The sequence below is a fragment of the Dermochelys coriacea genome, chromosome 20 (assembly GCF_009764565.3).
Source record: "Dermochelys coriacea isolate rDerCor1 chromosome 20, rDerCor1.pri.v4, whole genome shotgun sequence".
NCBI classification, from domain to species: domain Eukaryota; kingdom Metazoa; phylum Chordata; order Testudines; family Dermochelyidae; genus Dermochelys; species Dermochelys coriacea.
The window spans coordinates 1,763,442-1,778,841 of record NC_050087.2 but is presented as its reverse complement, the minus strand read 5'-3'; the positions used below and the strand labels follow the sequence as shown (position 1 = coordinate 1,778,841).

Here is a 15,400-nt window from a genome sequence, read left to right as displayed (position 1 = left end):
TAGCTTTGCACTCATTCTCTACTGGAACATGTTTCTCACTCTTACTCCTCCTGTGCAAACTCAGGCTTGCTTTGGTAGGTAATTTAGTTTACCCAGCGAAGCTCAGCTGGAGCCTTTTACGTAAATTTTACAGCTGGGCTCACTAAGGGACAAAGGTCAAGTGGCTTTGCCTGAGGTCCACACACTGAATGAGCGACTCTCAGATCTGAATCCAACGGTCTGTTGCTGAAAAATCCAGACTGCATGGCTTCTAGTTAAAGAAAAAAGCTCCTTATGCTAGGTCCTTTCAGAAACAAGTATTCATTTTTTGACAGCTCTTCCTCAGGAGCAAATCTATGTGTGGGGGGAAGGGAGACCAGTTCACATTGGCAATCTGAAGTGCAGCTCCTGAGAAAGCAGGTTTAGAAGAGGGGAAGAAACGCAGCCAGCTGGTAGCTGCTGAAATTCAGGGGAAAACGAGGAAGGTGAAATAATGCTGACCACACCATTGTGATCTCACCCAGCATTAGAAGGGTTAACTTCAGCTGCACCCAAACTCTGGCAACAGCACCTGCAAGATGTTGCCCCTCAGTGAAGTAAAACAGCTGCTTGCCTTTGCACGTGCACACAAAGGGTTTTGGGCCAGGTTTACTTCAGGCTTAAATATAACAGTCTCTGAAAGATTGGAGGTTGCCTGGCAGCTCCTTCACAAGACTATGAAGGCAACCTATAGCATGTAACATGCACAAGCAGAGGAGGAACTCCCAGATCCAGCACCCAATGCACAGCCAATGTCCAAAGTGTGTGTGTGTGTGGGGGGGCGGTATCTGTGACTAGAACCATGTACCCCACAAAGCTCAACATCTTGTGCGCAAAGCAGAGGATTTCGGCATTCTCCTCTACATCATGTAGTGGAGCATTCTGGTCATTATGTATGTTCCCCAGTCAATACCACCAGCCTGAACTCCAACCCAAAGACAGGAAGAGCAGAGGGAGGGATCTGAGAAGCAGAGACCGCCGTCCTTCAGCACAGCACCAGGCAGTGCCCCCGACTTATTAACCTACCGCAACACCCACTTCACTACTTTATCACTGCCGCAGCAGAGCCCGGGGGGAGAACGCTCTGCTGAACAGTGGAAACTTCACAGGCTGAAGAGAACTTCCGAGTGCAGAAGGGTGGCTATTTCCACGCAGAGACAGGCCTGACATTCTGGGGAGGGCGTCAGTCCTCATGGATTGGAGCAAGTCCAGTTGCAAGCATAGGTCAGCACCTTATGTTTGGTGTAAGCAACTGTAAGGGCCGGGTCTGTTACAAATGTGTAAAAGTGCATGAAACAGCCAATCAAATGGCTTTGATAGCTATGCACCAGCCACTGTTCTGCTGCCCACCTGCACAGCCTCTAAAGTCAAGAGTCCAAACTCTGCCTTTCATTCACTGCCCTGCCCTCAAAGAACAGACTGCTTTTTAAATCAGCATTGGGGCAAGTACTCTTCAGCCAAAAACCAGTGGGAGAGATGGCTCAGTGAGCACCATTAGCACCAAGATCTTGTTTTGTGCCAACAGGAGTTAACAAACATACCGATTGTTCTTTGATGCATGGAGCATAAAGGGCATTCAAATGATACTCGAAAGCACAAACCTACTTCCCAACTGAGTGGCAAGTGCGTCACTTTCGGGAAAAGGGAGATCATCTTCTCTCTAAAGTTAAATTGACCTGGCTGCAGAGCTATGGCTTATCAATCCTATATACACAGCCTCCCAGCAGGAAGGCAGTTCATTTGGCATTTACTGAAGGAGGTTTCCACTGGCTGCATTCCAGACATGTACTCAACATCCCTGCCTCACGGAACTGTGTTTCCTGGTTCATGCTGGTTCTGTCTCAGCAATCAGAGCTTATCAGAGCAATGCTACTAAACTGGATTTGAATCTTTAACCTTTCTGAAAGTGACACGAGTGTTTCATGGACTATAATCCAAAGGGCAAGGAATTACCGATACAGAACCAGACATTTTAGCTAAAAGACTTAAAGCTTTACATTCTAATGAGAGGTTTTTCAGAGATTTTGTCCATACAGAGAGGCTGAGAATAAAACTGCTGACAAAAAGAGATCATAGTAGTAATAATTAATATTACTGACAAAATCTACTGAAAGAAACAGGTCATAAATAATAAGTAGTATTAATTCCTATCCATAAAAACATTAACCAGAGTTAAAGATTGTAAATATCTCAGTTATTTATAGGGAAAATCTCTTGAGAATATACTTCTCAAAATATTGGAAAGATCAGAAATTCCAAGTTAAGGTTACACCAAGACATCCCCAAAAATTAGAAAGCCTGGCAATGAAGGTAGCATCACCCAAACAACCTTAACTCTACCCCACATCTTGGCACAGATTAAGGATGCCTCACAGATCTGCTTCAAACATTACAGTCTTTAGATGACATCACAGTTTATGGAATCTACACACTTGCTGATACAGGTCCCATCCCAGCAATCCTTTATGCACATGCTTAATTTTACTCCTGGGAGTAGTTCCATTGAAATCAATGGAATGTCTCACAGAAGCAAAGTTAAGCATGTGTATGTTTACAGGACTGAGGACATATGGATCGTACACCACTACAGCATTGGAACTGAGTTACAAATGTCCTTACATCACTCCAGCAAAACCCCACTCCTAATTTATGGCCAGCTCAGTCACTAGACAGGTTTGAACAGACCTGCAAGCCTGCCACAGAAATCACCTCTCATCCCTTAGCACAAGAGTTACATTTAGCTGTCTATCAAAGAACATCACTCACTCCAGTGAGATTTTAACATTTCTTCACCAAAACCGACCCTATTTAAGACCATCGGGTAGGGCAATTCCTCAAAAATCTCGGACAGAATCAGCACAGACAGCTAGTGTAATAGGTACTATCGGCTTAAAAGGGCAGCATCTTAAAATAAGTCCTTCAATAACAGATCTATGATACATACGAGGTCCAACAGTTCCATAGTGTGGAACGCTGACCTGAGAGGGGGCAAAATTAAGGTTGTGTGGGATGATCTCTCATGTGCGTTTCTTCCCTTCCACTGGGTTTCTTCCCTCCACCCCCGTCATGGTACCCTTAAAATGAAATTACCACCAAGCCCCAAGATTTATGTTTTTTAAGAAAACTACAGCATTCTCTTACCATGTTTCCCTGCAATATGTGGTAGGATTAAGATGATAAATACCTTTAATATTTTGCCTGTGAGTTTCCTCAGATTATCAGTGTCTAAAAGAGTGTGTGTGTTGACCTGGACATCAGGGTAGTATTGACAGGGTGCTGATATGGTTAATTCCAGCACCAGAGAGTCATGGTTTAAAACAGACAAACTGAAGCCTTGCCTATGGCGATGGTGGTTCTAAGGCACAAAGTACCTGTAAGGTGCAGTGGCTCCAATGTGGGCCTTATGAAGGCTGTAGCCTGGGAAGGCAGGTGTATTAAGGCACAGCAGGCCCTAGGCTGATACAGATGTTGCAGATGCCCACACCTAGAATTTGTGTTTATTCCTTAACAAGGTTGATGTGCAGTGTTCGGGGCAAGGGGAAAACACAAATGAGCAATCCATGAGCTAAAACGTTAGATTTCCTATTTACTCAGATTGTTGATCCCAATTCCTAACGGTTGGATCACTTCCTATTCTACTTACCAACTCTGCAGTTCAGCAAAGACCTGCTTCATTTTCTTAATGGAGGCATCCATCTCTTCTTTGACCACAACCCGATATCGTGCCAACGAGACTGTACAACGCTGGAGGTCCTTCACTGATTTTTCAATATTTGAACCTATCGAAAGAAATATAAAAAAAAAAAACAAAAAACAGCCAAGCATGTTCGCTTACAAAATGTTCCAGATTGTGATAAATCATAAAGGAGTCTTTCAGTTCATTTCAAAACCACAGACTGCTTGGCTTTAAGCTCCCCTCTGCCTTTTCCTGTTACAAAAACATTGGATTTAGTCTGGACAGCTGTGGAATTTTCCACATGTGGGAGTTTTTCTGGGCTTACAGAATCTCCTGCTTACAGCTAAGAACAAAGATATGTCACTGGATTTTCATACACAGGAGAAATCTAATGCATCTCATGTTTGTTGCTCCTTTGCTACAGATTGGAGACTACTGAAGGAAAGCCCACCTCAAGGAATAACAAGCAGAAGCACTGAATCATATGGAAAAATTGTCCAGTTGTGAATAAAGTTTACTGGGGAAGAGAAATCTTTAGAAGCTAAATCAAATCCAAGCAGAGAGCTATTTCCTCTGGAAAAAAAAAAGAGATGAAAGGCTTGGATATTTGTTACGACAGTTTGTCTCTACACTTCAGATCTCCAGCAGAGCAGATCACCATGCCTATGTGCATCTCTGCAGCTCCCTGACTGCCAACACCCCCGACAAGCTAAATTAGCAACAGCTCATTATGGTCCTCGTTACAGCGAGAAGGTGAACTACCAGCACTAGGGGCTGGATGTTCTCATCTCACTAAAGCAGAGGATAATGACGGAATTTAAGATTGGGGTCTCAGAGGTCCTTCCTGCTGATGAGACAAGAACAGAAGTGGAGAAAGCAGAAGGAAGGAAAAATAACCAGAGGCTGTCGTTTCTTGTAACTGGGTCTTTGGGAAGCTTTGGCTCCTAGACAAACTCTCACGGAGGAGGAGAAAGAGCACACAGGCTCAAGGCTCTGTGATGGGGCACACAGAGAAACAGGCTAAGCACATGCAGCATGACTGACTGCTTATCTACTACCCTGTCGTACATGAGTTTGGTGCTTCAGGCATTACAGCTAAACTACTGTCAAGATTTCAGCTGTGCACAGAGAGGAGAGTGCACTACCAGTTACTGACCAGATAATAAAAAGGATGCTAGTTTGCCTTAAAATCAAAGTCCAGCATGTCTCTCCATCCACCAGCAACCAGCTAAATCTGGGCAGTATAACCAGAGAGGAGGCCCACAGAACCCTGCTGGAGGTAACCAGCTTTATAACTCAAGCGCACATAAATCTTTGAGGCCTTACCTAACTTCTTGTTTGAAGAAGACACCGGAACATCTTCCAGCATCGCTGGAGACAAGGAAGCAGACGTCTGGTTGCTTGCTGTGGACCTAAACAGAGACTTGCTGGCATTCCTCTGCTCTGGCTGCGGCCTGACAGATGGAGGGCTCTGGGAAGAGTGCATTACGGGTGACTTTGGCTCAAAGTCCACTATTCCACTGTCTAGCTCAGATACTGCTGTAGAAAAGCAAGTGAGTTCAGGGAAACAAACAAACAAAAAAAGCTGAAAAAGGGAGCATAGAAACAGCCCCCTTCCCACCAAAACTTAAATCAACAGGGCGAGCAGCCCTTTGTTCTGTGACAACTGCCGAAGAGTGGAAAGCAAATAGAGTATTTACAGAGCCAAAGAGTTTATGCTATTTTAAAAAAACTCCAAATTCAGAACTGGCACAAAGAAAGGCAGCAGTAACAGAAGGGAGAAAGCAGCTGTTTGAAAACTTACTGAGCTATTCAATTCCTACAATACTTTAGAAAGTCTAACCTGTTCCATCTGGCATGTCAGGTGTGGCAGATTCACAATCCTCTAACTCTCTGGCATCTATTGAAAGTGTATCCAAGCCTTCACTGAGCGAGTCCGCAGACTCCGTATCATTGGCTGAGCCGTTGACATGGTAACCATTAATCCCGCCCTTCTCAGAGGAAGCTGCAGACTGTTCCCCTTCAGCGGATGCCAGTTTACCAGGATCTGGGAGGCCCGGGTTTGCTTCAGCTGGAGGTTTGGGTTTCGTTTTCTTCTTTTTGTTCTAAGGATTAAATACCCATCCCACAAAAAAAAAAAAACAGGTTAAGATTAATTCCTGAAGGGAAAATTCATCTTGTGCTTACTGCCCAAAACAGGTTTCAGAGTAGCAGCCGTGTTGGTCTGTATTCGCAAAAAGAAAAGGAGGACTTGTGGCACCTTAGAGACTAACAATTTATTTGAGCATAAGCTTTTGTGAGCTACAGCTCACTTCATCGGATGCACTTGGTGGAAAATACAGTGGGGAGATTTATATACACACACAGAGATCATACACACTGTAAGGAGAAAGAAAGAGTACTTGTGGCACCTTAAAGACTAACAAATTTATCTGAGCATAAGCTTTCGTGAGCTACAGCTCACTTCATCGGATGCATACGAAAGTTTATGCTCAAATAAATGTGTTAGTCTCTAAGGTGCCACAAGTACTCCTTTTCTTTTTGCGAATACAGACTAACACGGCTGCTGCTCTGAAACTGTAAGGAGAGTGATCACTTAAAATGAGCCATCACCAGCAGCAGGGGGGGGAAAAAGGAGGAAAACCTTTCATGGTGACAAGCAAGGTAGGCCATTTCCAGCAGTTAACAAGAACATCTGAGGAACAGTGGGGGGTGGTGTGGGGGGGAGAAATAGTTTTACTTTGTGTAATGACTCATCCATACCCAGTCTCTACAGAGCCACAAGAGTAGCCAGAAGTCACCTACTACAGGACAGGCCCAACAAAGAAAATAACAGAACGCCACTAGCCATCACCTTCAGCCCCCAACTAAAACCTCTCCAACGCATCATCAAGGATCTACAACCTATCCTGAAGGACGACCCATCACTCTCACAGATCTTGGGAGACAGGCCAGTCCTTGCTTACAGACAGCCCCCCAACCTGAAGCAAATACTCACCAGCAACCACACATCACACAACAGAACCACTAACCCAGGAACCTATCCTTGCAACGAAGCCCGTTGCCAACTCTGTCCACATATCTATACAGGGGACCCCTCATAGGGCCTAATCACATCAGCCACACTATCAGAGGCTCGTTCACCTGTGCATCTACCAATGTGATATATGCCATCATGTGCCCGCAATGCCCCTCTGCCATGTACATTGGTCAAACTGGACAGTCTCTACGTAAAAGAATAAATGGACACAAATCAGACATCAAGAATTATAACATTCAAAAACCAGTTGGAGAACACTTCAATCTCTCCGGTCACTCGATTACAGACCTGAGGGTGGCTATCCTTCAACAAAAAAACTTCAAAAACAGACTCCAATGAGAGACTGCTGAATTGGAATTAATTTGCAAACTGGATACAATTAACTTAGGCTTGAATAGAGACTGGGAATGGATGGGTCATTACACAAAGTAAAACTATTTCCCCATGTTATTTCTCCCCCCACCACCCCCCACTGTTCCTCAGATGTTCTTGTTAACTGCTGGAAATGGCCTACCTTGCTTGTCACCATGAAAGGTTTTCCTCCTTCCCCCCCTCCCCACTGCTGGTGATGGCTCATCTTAAGTGATCACTCTCCTTACAGTGTGTATGATAAAACCTATTGTTTCATGTTCTCTGTGTGTGTGTATATCAATCTCCCCTCTGTATTTGCCACCAAATGCATCCGATGAAGTGAGCTGTAGCTCACGAAAGCTTATGCTCAAATAAATTTGTTAGTCTCTAAGGTGCCTCAAGTACTCCTTTTCTTTTTACTGCCCAAGAGTCGCTGAATTAAATGCTTTTTCAGCCAATCCCAGCTTTTGGTCCTATAACTGCAGGAGGGATTTATTCAACTAATAAATAAGCTTAGGAACAGGTTTGCAGAGTTGGAAAATGAAGAAGGGGCTCAGCAGGTACTTGTTGAAGGTGGAAGGGTAAGGAAGAAGAGAAGAGAGGCTAGTCCTATAGGAAAAGCAGAAGAGTCAAGGGAGACTACACCAAATATGAGCCCCAGGAGGATATAGGATGGGTTGAAGAGGATTATAAGGGCAAATAGGAATGGAAAGAACCTGCAGCCAGAGGGAACAGGGGAGAGACTAGAGAATAGCACTGTCACCAGGAAAATGTGATAGGGGACTCTTTATTGAGAAGAATAGACAGGCCTGTAACTAGAGCTGATCCAGAGAATAGAAGGGTGTGCTTTCTTCCGGGTGCTAAGATACGGGATGTAGACCTGAGGTTGAAAAGGATCCTAAAGGAAGCGGGAAAGCGGGAAAGAATCCCCTAATTATCCTTCATGTGGGAACAAATGATATGGCTAGATTCTCGCTGGAAAGTATTAAGGGAGACTATGCTAGGCTGGGGAAGACGCTTAAGGAAATTGAGGCTCAGGTGATCTTTAGTGGGATCCTTCCTGTTCCTAGAGAAGGGCAACAAAGGTGTGACAAGATTATGACTGTCAACAGATGGTTTAGGCCGTGGTGCTATAAGGAGGGCTTTGGGATGTATGGCCACTGGGAGGCATTCACGGACAGAGGACAGTTCTCTCGGGATGGACTTCATCTGAGTAGGGAAGGAAATAGACTTCTAGGATCAAGGCTGGCACAACTGATAAAGAGAGCTTTAAACTAGGAATTAGGGGGAGATGGTTGGGAGATGTCCGGGTAATCTCCATGCCAGATTTTAGCATTGAGAGGGAAGAAGACGAAGAAAGAAAGGATACAGCCGTGGGTAGGAGAATGTATATAAGGAGCAAGGGCGGTGTGCATACCAGTCTAACAGGTTATACTGGCTGTAGAAGGACTATGCCTAATAGGGTACAAAATGTGAGCGAGGCCAAACAGCAAAAATTAATATGTTTGTACACCAATGCGAGGAGCCTAGGTAACAAAATGGAGGAACTAGAGCTACTGGTGCAGGAAGTGAAACCAGATATTATAGGGATAACATAAACATGGTGGAATAGTAGTCATGACTTGACTACAGGTATTGAAGGGTATGTGCTCTTTAGGAAAGACAGAAACAAAGGTAAAGGTGGTGCAGTAGCATTGTATATCAATGATGAGGTAGAATGTAAAGAAATAAGATATGCAATGGATAAGACAGAGTCCATCTGGGCAAAAATTACATTAGGGAAGATAACTAGTAAAGCCTCTCCTACGATAGTGCTTGGGGTGTGCTATAGACCTCCGGGAACTAAATTGGATATGGATAGAGCCCTTTTTAATGTTTTTAATAAAGTAAATACTAATGGAACTGCGTGATCATGGGAGACTTTAACTTCCCAGATATAGACTGGAGGACCAGTGCTAGTAATAATAATAGGGCTCAGATTTTCCTAGATGCGATAGCTGATGGATTCCTTCATCAAGTAGTTGCTGAACCGACTAGAGGGGATGCCATTTTAGATTTAATTTTGGTGAATAGCGAGGACCTCATAGAAGAAATGGTTGTAGGGGACAATCTTGGCTCAAGTGATCATGAGCTAATTCAGTTCAAACTAAATGGAAGGATTAACAAAAATAAATCTGCAACTAGGGTTTTTGATTTCAAAAGGGCTGACTTTCAAAAATTAAGGAAATTAGTTAGGGAAGTGGATTGGACTGAAGAACTTATGGATCTAAAGGTAGAGGAGGCCTGGGATTACTTTAAATCAAAGCTGCAGAAGCTATCGGAAGCCTGTTCCCCCAAGAAAGGGGAAAAAATTCATAGGAAGGAGTTGTAGACCAAGCTGGATGAGCAAGCATCTTAGAGAGGTGATTAAGAAGGAGCAGAAAGCATACAGGGAGTGGAAGATGGGAGAGATCAGCAAGGAAAGCTACCTTATTGAGGTCAGAACATGTAGGGATAAAGTGAGACAGGCTAAAAATCGAGTAGAGTTGGACCTTGCAAAGGGAATTAAAACCAATAGTAAAAGGTTCTATAGCCATATAAATAAGAAGAAAACTAAGAAAGAAGAAGTGGGGCCGCTAAACACTGAGGGTGGAGTGGAGGTTAAAGATAATCTAGGCATGGCCCAATATCTAAACAAATACTTTGCTTCAGTCTTTAATAAGGCTAAAGAGGATCTTAGGGATAATGGTAGCATGACAAATGGGAATGCGGATATGGAGGTAGATATTACCATATCTGAGGTAGAAGTGAAACTCAAACAGCTTAATGGGACTAAATCAGGGGCCCAGATAATCTTCATCCAAGAATATTAAAGGAATTGGCACCTGAAATTGCAAGCCCATTAGCAAGAATTTTTAATGAATCTGTAAACTCAGGAGTAGTACCGAATGATTGGAGAATTGCTAATATAGTTCCTATTTTTAAGAAAGGGAAAAAAAAGTGATCCGGGTAACTACAGGCCAGTTAGTTTGACATCTGTAGTATGCAAGGTCCTGGAAAAAATTTTGAAGGAGAAATTAGTTAAGGACATTGAAGTCAATGGTAAATGGGACAAAATACAACATGGTTTTACAAAAGGTAGATCGTGCCAAACCAACCTGATCTCCTTTTTTGAAAAAGTAACAGATTTTTTAGATAAAGGAAATGCAGTGGATCTAATTTACCTAGATTTCAGTAAGGCATTTGATACCGTGCCACATGGGGAATTATTAGTTAAATTGGAGAAGATGGGGATCAATATGAACATCAGAAGGTGGATAAGGAATTGGTTAAAGGGGAGACTGCAACGGGTCCTACTGAAAGGAGAACTGTCAGGATGGAGGGAGGTTACCAGTGGAGTTCCTCAGGGATCAGTTTTGGGACCAATCTCATTTAATCTTTTTATTACTGACTTTGGCACAAAAAGTGGGAGTGTGCTAATAAAGTTTGCAGATGATACAAAGCTGGGAGGTATTGCCAATTCGGAGAAGGATCAGGATATTATACAGGAGGATCTGGATGACCTTGTAAACTGGAATAATAGTAATAGGATGAAATTTAATAGTGAGAAGTGTAAGGTTATGCATTTAGGGATTAACAACAAGAATTTTAGTTATAAGTTGGGGACGCATCAATTAGAAGTAACGGAAGAGGAGAAGGACCTTGGAGTATTGGTTGATCATAGGATGACTATGAGCTGCCAATGTGATATGGCTGTGAAAAAAGCTAATGCGGTTTTGGGATGCATCAGGAGAGGCATTTCCAGTAGGGATAAGGAGGTTTTAGTACCATTATACAAGGCACTGGTGAGACCTCACCTAGAATACTGTGTGCAGTTCTGGTCTCCCATGTTTAAAAAGGATGAATTCAAACTGGAGAAGGTACAGAGAAGGGCTACTAGGATGATCCGAGGAATGGAAAACTTGTCTTATGAAAGGAGACTTAAGGAGCTTGGCTTGTTTAGCCTAACTAAAAGAAGGTTGAGGGGAGATATGATTGCTCTCTATAAATATATCAGAGGGATAAATACAGGAGAGGGAGAGGAATTATTTCAGCTCAGCACTAATGTGGACACAAGAACAAATGGGTATAAACTGGCCACCAGGAAGTTTAGACTTGAAATTAGATGAAGGTTTCTAACCATCAGAGGAGTGAAGTTTTGGAATAGCCTTCCAAGGGAAGCAGTGGGGGCAAAAGATCCATCTGGTTTTAAGATTCTACTCGATAAGTTTATGGAGGAGATGGTATGATGGGAAATGGGATTTTGGTAAGTAATTGATCTTTAAATATTCAGGGTAAATAGGATTAATCCCCTGAGATGGGATATTAGATGGATGGGATCGGAGTTACCCAGGAAAGAATTTTCTGTAGTATCTGGCTGGTGAATCTTGCCCATATGCTCAGGGTTTAGCTGATCGCCATATTTGGGGTCGGGAAGGAATTTTCCTCCAGGGCAGATTGGAGAGGCCCTGGAGATTTTTCGCCTTCCTCTGTAGCATGGGGCATGGTTGACTTGAGGGAGGCTTCTCTGCTCCTTGAAGTCTTTAAACCATGATTTAAGGACTTCAATAGCTCAGACATAGGTGAGGTTTTTTGTAGGAGTGGGTGGGTGAGATTCTGTGGCCTGCGCTGTGCAGGAGGTCGGACTAGATGATCAGAATGGTCCCTTCTGACCTTAGTATCTATGAATCTAACAATGAGAAGAGATACCCTGGTATTAATGAGGTGGGAGTGCACTCTCCCCCCTGCAGTGGGGCGTGGGGGAAGCCATGCCCCCGTTACCGGACGAATGCTGCCTTTCCTATCAGTTACACAGCAGTGACATTCCAGATTACCTCCCTGGGTGACGGTGACCCATGAGGTGATACCATATCCCCTGCCTCAGCCCACACCGACTGAACACTGTTCTCGAGGCTGCTCTACCCACCGTCAGCCCTTGGATGGGACCCCTCACGCACTCCCTCTCTCTTCCCCCACCTCTCCTACACTTTTTGCCCATCAGAGCTATAGTATTTTGTTTTGCACCTCAGTGCTTGTTGGTTATTTAGAGAGTAGTTTGGAATGATTATAGCTTAAATTCTTAAACTGCAGTGTACTTCGATATGATGGCATTAAATCACTAAAAAAAATAAGTGAAAACCCCCTAAGTTATCTGTTTGTGTAGGGCTCTGAACACACTAGCAGGCAAAACAGTCAATGAGCAAAACATGCTTTGCAAAGAAAAAGGGCATCAAAGCAGAGGCTTCAGGAAATAGAGGCTGCTGAGCTCCAAGGGGTCATGACGGGACACACAAAAGAGGCTGAACACATGGAAAGTGAATGACACCTTCTCCCACCAAAGATGAGAGCCTTGCAGTGTGGGGGTGGGATGGGAGGGAGGAAGACCAGCATGTAGCAGTATTTTCATCATCATAGCAAAGTGCAGGGGAGAAGAATTTGTGGCCAAGATGGTAAATTTTCATGGTGATTCTGCAAGGCAGTGTCATCAATATTACACTGCAGAACTGAACTAATTACATGATGGTGTTTTGGGAGGGGGGTGTTTCAAATCTTCTTTTGAAGTCATCAGATAAAGCATTTCACCTCAGCTGTGAGTTAGACTAGCCGGACTGGTGACTACTTCATGTGAGGCAATTCTGCCCACAGCAATATATATTTATATATTTATTTGCCCTGGGGTTTCTTTCCTTGTTCTTCATGATTTAGCATGGAATTATAAAGGATGCTGGGTCTCTAACATGCCCTGGAGCCTATAAAGAAAAAAATGCCAGGGTGATATAGACCCTAGAAAAGTAAGTTAAAGCACATTTTAAAGGTTACCTTTTTCTTGCTTGTTATTGTCCATTCTTTCAATACTTCGCTGGCATTCCCTGAAATGAAACTTAAGATAAGCATTGGAAAATTCTTCACACTCTCCTACACTCGTGCCATACAAAAACCAGAGTCTCCTCATATCTAGGGCCCGCTGGAATGTGTCCTGCAGTTAATGACGTAAAGAAATTAAGTTTCAATTCTCTTAGCTGATGAAATGAAAGGATCGGTTTCATTTTTGGTTTGGGAACATCCCACTGATCAGAATGACTCCTCCCATAAAACATTCTGTGCTGGTTGCTTCCAGGTAACAACCCCCCTATCGGCACGGCCATACTAAAGACTTTGGCTGTGTTGGAACACGGACTAAACAGGGGTTCAGTCCAGATCAGAGAGTTTATACGGCTCTCTCCCCCCCAAGGACAATTCTATAAAGTTGTTCCAGGCATTAGGAGTAGCTGCACAACCCATATGTACTCTTAGCCAGAGGCAAAGCACCGTGTTGTGAGCGAGGGTTAGTACAAGAAACAGACAAGAAGTGCAAAAAGACAGTTTCATATGCCACCTGATCCCAATACATGAGCTGTGATCAATGTTTCAAAAGGGAGGAGAGAACTACCCCAAGGTTAATGCAGACATTCCTTTTCTTGTGCACATGAGCAAGAAATACAATGGTTAAATACTTGGTATCTCCTGGTACAAAGTAATGGTCTTTTTTTTCCCTCTTAAAACCTAATGGGGCGGATTCTGAATAAAACTATGGGAAGGCCAAGAGGACCATCTTTGGATTGTCTTCCAGGAAAGCCAATCTGGGAAGAGTCTGTACTTGGATGCTTTGCAAAGAAGATCTGAGAGTCCCCAGTCGCAAAGTATACATACTGTATAAAAAAAGTGTATGGCCCTTTCCTGAAAGCTGTACAGTGCCTGCTGAAAAGACATGCTATTTCTAAATGAAACCCCCAATAAACATTGTAGCTAAAGCCCAGTTACCAAGATCATGAAACTAGAGATCATTACCTTCCATAAAGGCCTGCACTGTTTTATCCACACAGTTATCAAAGTGCTGTAGCACCAGGATGATTTCATTGTTGCTCCTGTTGGGGACCACCGCACGCACTGCGCTGATCTGGAAGAGAGGAACAAGGAGTCACATCTTTGTCACTTGCTTACCTTCTTTGTACCATCACAGTAACTGCTAAGCTTGCATCAAAGGGTATTATGCTGTATGGAACATGGGATCACTTAGATACGGTTTTAATAGGCCAGGACAAAGCATCTTGGAGAGTGAAACTGTCAAAACAAAAAACTTTAGTTAGTGAATGTTTTCCCCATGTCTGAGTTAACAGCTAAGAGATGCACTTTCACTAGCACTTCCACTGCCAAAGAAAAGCCACAGAATTGCCCATAGTAACACTTACCTTCTCCTTCATGTTTTCAAAGGTTCCTCCTTGGGCCATCACAGTGTTGGACTGCACATCAAAAATAAACCCTGTTGGATCTGTAAAGACAGTGAAAGGCTGTGCTGATAATGGTGGACATCAGGAAGACACATTCAGAATAACCTAAGACAACAGGTTAGCTCAGATGCTTGCCTTGCAGCGGAAAGCAGAAGACAGGTTTCTGAAGCTTCTGCTGAATATGCAGCAGCTAAGGAAAAGTCTAACAGAATGTTCGGGACTACCAGGAAAGGGATAGAAAATGAGAGAGAAGATATCATAAGGCCACTATATAATCCATGGTACGCCCCACACCTGGAATACTGGGTCCACTTCTGGTCACCCCATCTCAAAAAGGATCTAGTGGAGCTGGAAAAGGTTCAGAAGAGGGCAACAGAGATGATCAAGGGTATGGAACGGCTTCTGTGAGAGGAAAGATTAAAAAGCTTAGGGCTGGTCAGGTAAGAAAAGAGACGACGAAGGTGGGATACCACAGAGGTCTGTAAATTCATGGATGGTGTGGAACAAGTGACTAGGGAAGGGTTGTTTACCCTTTTCCACAATACAAAAGCCAGGGGACACCGAGTGAAATTAATTGGCAGCAGGTTTCATACAAACCTTTTTTCATACAACGCACTATTAACCAGTGGAACGTGTTGCCAGGCAATGTTGTAAAGGCCAAAAATATAACTGGGTTCAAAAGAGAACTGAGTAAGTTCATGGAGGACAGGTCCATCAGTGGCTGTTAGCCAAAAGAGTCAAGGATGCAACTTTATGCTCAGGGCATACAGAAGCCTGAAGGAGAAGATCACTCCAACTGTCCCGTTCTGTACAATCCCTTAAAGCTCTGGTACTGGTCACTGTCAAGATACTGGGCTAGATGGACCATTGGTCTGACCCAGTATGATCGCTCTTACTTTATCACCTGCAAAAATACAGTATTAACTGGCTAATTCTATCATGCAATCAATGAGGATGAATAGCAGCATGGACTCAGATACATTATAGCCTAACCTCAGACCATGAGGCAATAGCACATCAATCTGGCAC

The 15,400-nt window shown here is 43.5% G+C and overlaps 1 protein-coding gene across 15 annotated transcripts in view; it reads right to left on the bottom strand.

The window, feature by feature from the left end:
* Window positions 1-15,400, bottom strand: part of SPATS2 (spermatogenesis associated serine rich 2) — a 49,892-nt gene that overhangs the window by 8,302 nt on the left and 26,190 nt on the right. For 6 of the 15 annotated variants that reach the window (XM_038378971.2, XM_043506482.1, XM_043506486.1 and 3 more), the window contains 6 exons: window positions 14,333-14,412; window positions 13,932-14,040; window positions 12,924-12,973; window positions 5,538-5,799; window positions 5,021-5,233; window positions 3,662-3,797 (listed from right to left, as the gene is read on the bottom strand). In XM_038378971.2, coding sequence (XP_038234899.1) covers window positions 3,662-3,797; window positions 5,021-5,233; window positions 5,538-5,799; window positions 12,924-12,973; window positions 13,932-14,040; window positions 14,333-14,412 — 850 coding nt within the window. Of the gene's footprint in view, window positions 1-3,661; window positions 3,798-5,020; window positions 5,234-5,537; window positions 5,800-12,923; window positions 12,974-13,931; window positions 14,041-14,332; window positions 14,413-14,968; window positions 15,036-15,400 lie in introns of those variants that run through there. The other 9 variants (XM_043506479.1, XM_043506489.1, XM_043506483.1 and 6 more) reach the window with 6 other exon arrangements.